Genomic DNA, 4708 nt, shown 5'->3' on the forward strand with positions numbered 1-4708 from the left:
TGCTGCTGAGAATCCAACCCAGGGCCTCACACATGCTAGGCGACCACTTCACCGCTGAGCTCCAGCCAAAGCTGCTTTAATATTTCTTACCCAAGGAGAATGATTGGAATTCTATATCATTCTAATTGATTGGAATTCTGTTATTTGACATTTAAGATATTCACTTTGTGTGCCCTTAAAATGAAACTTTATTGCCAGGCGAGATGGCATGTGCCTGTAATCCAATCTACTCAGGAGGCTGAGGAGGCAGGAGGATTGGTGTTCAAAGCCAGCCTCAGCAACAGTGAGGCCCTAAGCAACTCAGTGAGGCCCTGTATCTAAATAAAATACAAAATATGGCTGGAGATGTGGCTCAGTGGTTGAGTGCTCTGAGTTCAATACCCAGTCCCAGTCCCCAAAATTATACCTTATGGCCTACATGGTTTTGTAATTTTATTGATTGTTTAAACAAGTTACACAAAAGCTTAAAACAATTTCATGCATCACTTCACAGACTCTGTTCTGTGTGGTGAGCCGTTCTGATTAGACCGTGGCCGCCATTAGAAGATGGCGCCGGCTTCCACTGTGGCCTGTGATAAACAACTCCTAATATGGAGAATTGGCATGCAATCCCTTACCACCCTATGAGAAAGGTCCACGTGGCAGCTTAAGATTGGTATGCTGGAGGCTTTATTAGGCTGTGCTTGGGCGCTCAGCAGGGGGTCACTAGAAGATGATACATGAATCAAGGCCTGAATAAACTGCTGAAAGAAGATTCCTGAGTTGCGTCTTCCTTGCGGGCAAGGGGTCGCAACAGTTCTGATCTGTTTGTTCTCTTCAACTCCCCCCTAAGGTGGCAGAATCTCTCATAGGTAACAGATATCTATGGGACTCTGTTGTAATTTCCAAATATTTTATAATATGGGCACATGCTATTACAATTGCTCATTTAATGATTTTAAAATTAAAACTAATGTCACCTGGGCTGGGATTGTGGATCATCGGTACAGTGCTTGCCTAGCACATGTGGGACATGGGTTCAATTCTCAGCACCACAAAAAAATAAAAAAAATTAAAAAAGGCATTGTGTTGTGTCCATCTATGGAAAAAAAAAAAAAACTAATGTCAACCATGTGAGGACATGTCCTTTCCCAGCCATAGTAGTTGCTGAAACTGAGGAACCTACCACTGCATGAGGTCACATGACACTCCAACTCCTTATGTATTAGGACAAAATAATAATCAAAGGCTTTCCCCCATGAGGGTGATGTGAGATTTTAGACTCCCCAGTACCCCCTTCCCAGTGACTGGCAATGGATGGGATAGTGACCTTTTCCCTGGACCATTTTCCAGGACCCTTCTTCTTTCAGACTCCCCAGGATGAGCATCCAGTCCCCACCCATGCTGCTGGAGCTGGCAGGGCGCAGCCTGCTGAGTGACAAGTCCAGGGCCATCCTGGATCTGGAGAACCTGCCCATAGAGCTCTTCCCACCACTCTTTGTGGAGGCCTTCATCAGGGGACACACTGAGGTCCTGAAGAAAATGGTGCAGGCCTGGCCCTTCACCTGCCTGCCCCTGGGGGCCCTGATGAGGAAGCCACAGCTGGAGATGCTCCAAGTGGCACTGGATGGGCTGGACATGCTGCTTGCCCAGCAGGATCGCCCCAGGTGAGGGGGACCCAGGTGGCCTGGAAGGGAACACCCTGGGGTCCAAGGAAGTGACTGATGGATCCAGGGAGAGTGGGTGTTGAAGGGTGGACCAAGGGCTTCCTGTGCTGCCAGCAAGGAGGGGTGGAGAGGCCTTGGCCATGCTAAGCCCCATTTAGGAGGGGCTTCTGGATGTGGAGGTACTTGTGGCAGCTGTGGTGACCCATGAAGGTGTCTGCACCTGCTTCTAACTCAGCTGGTACAGGTAGGGGCCAGGCACAATTGGAGGGAAGTGGATGGAGAAAAGTGAGACAGAAGGAAGAGGGGAGCAGGGGAGCAGCAGCTTAGAGGGGAAGGAGGGGGCCTCAGGGCTGAGACTCTGCTGTCATCCCCGCAGGAGGTGGAAACTGCAGGTACTGGATTTGCGGAATGTTCGCCACAACTTCTGGAGAACGTGGTCTGGAGCCATGGTCGAAGAGGCCATGAAGAAGAATCGAAAATTGAAACATGGTCCAGCAATGGCAGCTAAGCCACCCTTGAAGGTAGTCATAGACTTGTGCCTCACAGAAAGGCCCCTGGACGAATTCCAGGCCCACTTGTTCCTGTGGGTCACACAGAGAAGGGACAGGCTGCACCTGTGTTGCAATAGGCTGAAGATCTTTGGGAAACCCACCCGCCACACACGGAAGGTCCTGAGACTGCTGCAGCTGGACTCTATCCAGAAGGTGGAAGTGCACTGCACCTGGGTGTCCTGCACCTTGGCTGCTTGTGCTCCTTTCTTGGGCCAGATGAGGAACCTGAGGACGCTGCAGGTCTCCCAGGTCCGCGTGCCTGCCCACACCTCCCCAGAGGAGCAGGAGCGGCTGCTCGCCCAGCTCACCTCGCAGTTCCTCAGGATGCAGTGCCTGCGGAAGTTCTGTGTGGATGCTGTCCTCCTCCTCGAGGGCCACCTGGAACAGGTGCTGAGGTGAGTAAGGGGGATGAGCATCCTCTGCAGACCAGTATCAGTAAATATGAAAGGGCACCTACTGTGTGCCAGCCACTGACACTCTCATGGTGAACAAGACACTGGAAGGTAAATAACCCCTCATCTGTCCCTTTTGTATCCTGAAGCTCCATCTCCTAACCTGTGTTAGAGCAAAGGGGTAAACCAGGGTTCATGGTCTGGGAAGCATAACTCTGCTTGGAAGCCACCTGGGGAGAACAGGAGCTAGTGAGGGTGGGTGAGGTTCCTTTTCTGGGAGGTCTATCCAGCGAAGGTGCTGGGAGACGGGGTAGAGGGGAGGGCCCTGGAGGAGGGAAGCCCCCACACCTGCATCTTGCAACAGGGACGCTCTTTGCTCTCCAGCAGGGTGCAGAGGAGCCACCTCTAATGCTCCCATGGGGAAGGCTGCTCTGAGCCTCAGGTGGTGATTCTGGGGTTGAGGGTGAGGAGCAGGGATGGAGGGTACAAGGTGTGAGCCTCGCAGGTGGACAACCCCGGTGGGTTTCCTTCATCTTGCCTGGGTTTGTCCTTTGTAGATGACTCCCCCTGACCTCCTGTGTACAGAGGTGTGCCCTTCTGCTTTGCAGTGAGGAGGGGAGCCATAGAGATGTGCACCCATCTGGTCACAGGAGTGATGGTGAACCTCGCCCTGACATGGGGGTAATGTGAATGACCAGATTCTGCAAGAGGCAGCATCCTAAGTGTGGACCATTGTCTGATGACCAGGGTGACTTTGGGTTCAGGCCAATTTGTCTTCTCCCACCTTGACATTGCTCCTCACAACTAACTGTCTGGTTTCTCCTTAGGCACCTGAAGACCCCCCTGAAGACTCTCTCAATAACCAACTGCCAGCTGTCAGATTCCGACTGGAATTATCTTTCCCGATTTCCAAACACCAGAAAGCTCAGACACCTGGAACTGAGGGGCATCAAACTGACCAATTTGAGTCCAGAGTACCTCAAAATTCTGCTGGAGACTGTTGCAGCCACCCTGAAGAGCCTGGACTTGGAAACTTGCAGGATGACTGACTCCCAGCTCCAGGCCCTCCTGCCTGTCCTGAGCCGCTGCTCCCAGATCAGGGTTTTGAGCTTCCATGGGAACCGCATCTCCATGTCAGCCTTAAGGGACCTGCTGCTTCACACTGCCAGGCTGAGCCAGATGAGTGTAGAGCTGTACCCTGCCCCTCTGGAGAGCTATGATGCCCAGGGTGCCATCCACCCAGGGAGATGTTCCCAACTCTGTGCTGAGCTCACAGCAATAGTGAGGGACTTTAGGCAGCCAAAGGTCCTTGTGTTCTGTACTGTCCCATGTCCTCAATGTGGTAGCATGTTCCTCTACAACCAGGACCTCATTCACTGTTCCTGTCCAACAGCTGCCTAGTTGGGTGTGTTTCAAAAGCATACTTCTAGGCAATGGGAGGTATAACCAGGATGTAAGGTCACCTTAGAGTGAACTCAGAGCCCACCTTTTCAGACACTTCCTGAAGTGTGGATGGGAAAGGAAAGTGCAGCAGGGGGCTCCATTGGAGGGAAGCCCCCGAGGATAGGACCTTCAGGACATGTGTCTTCATAGAGACATACATAGGGACCTGGATTTCTAGAATGGGATTCAGGCTTGATGGGCACAGGAAGAAGCTATTGTGTTTCATGGCTGGTCCATAAATTGTCAGAAATGAAGGGAATCTCAGGGTTAGTCTTCTGACGTCCTCTGTGATGGATTTACCTGGCTTTCTGATGAAACCTTGGGATTCTCCAGGTGCTGATGGAGAAAGATGGCCCTGGGTGCTTGGTGAACAATGAGGTTCAGCCCCAGGAAGTCAAGGGATCAAACTGAAATCTGGTCATGATGTGTGGCTACTCTGTGTCTTAACACATGCAGGTGCACACAGGTGGCCTGGAACATTCTATGTAGGCACTGAACATGAGCCAAGGCAAGAAAACCTCTTCTCAGGGGACCTCAGTGCCACGCAGACATTCAACGCTGCCCCTTCCTCGTGGATCTTCATGTAGACTCAGAAACCTCAGGTCCCTGACTCTGGATGCGCTGGGCAAGGGCATCTGTGCATATGGCAGGCCCCAGTGTCCGGCTCCCAGTGCCT

The 4708-nt window shown here is 51.9% G+C and overlaps 1 protein-coding gene across 1 annotated transcript; it reads left to right on the top strand.

Annotated features, from left to right (window-relative positions):
• Nucleotides 1-1359: 1359 nt before the first annotated feature.
• Nucleotides 1360-3990, top strand: LOC107141593 (PRAME family member 12-like). Its single transcript, XM_015484820.1, has 3 exons — nucleotides 1360-1646; nucleotides 2023-2592; nucleotides 3417-3990. The coding sequence occupies exons 1-3, from the start codon at nucleotides 1360-1362 to the stop codon at nucleotides 3988-3990; spliced, it is 1431 nt and encodes a 476-aa protein (XP_015340306.1).
• The last annotated feature ends 718 nt before the right edge of the window (nucleotides 3991-4708 follow it).

Source organism: Marmota marmota, unplaced genomic scaffold, assembly GCF_001458135.2.
Source record: "Marmota marmota marmota unplaced genomic scaffold, marMar, whole genome shotgun sequence".
In the NCBI taxonomy this organism is placed as follows: domain Eukaryota; kingdom Metazoa; phylum Chordata; class Mammalia; order Rodentia; family Sciuridae; genus Marmota; species Marmota marmota.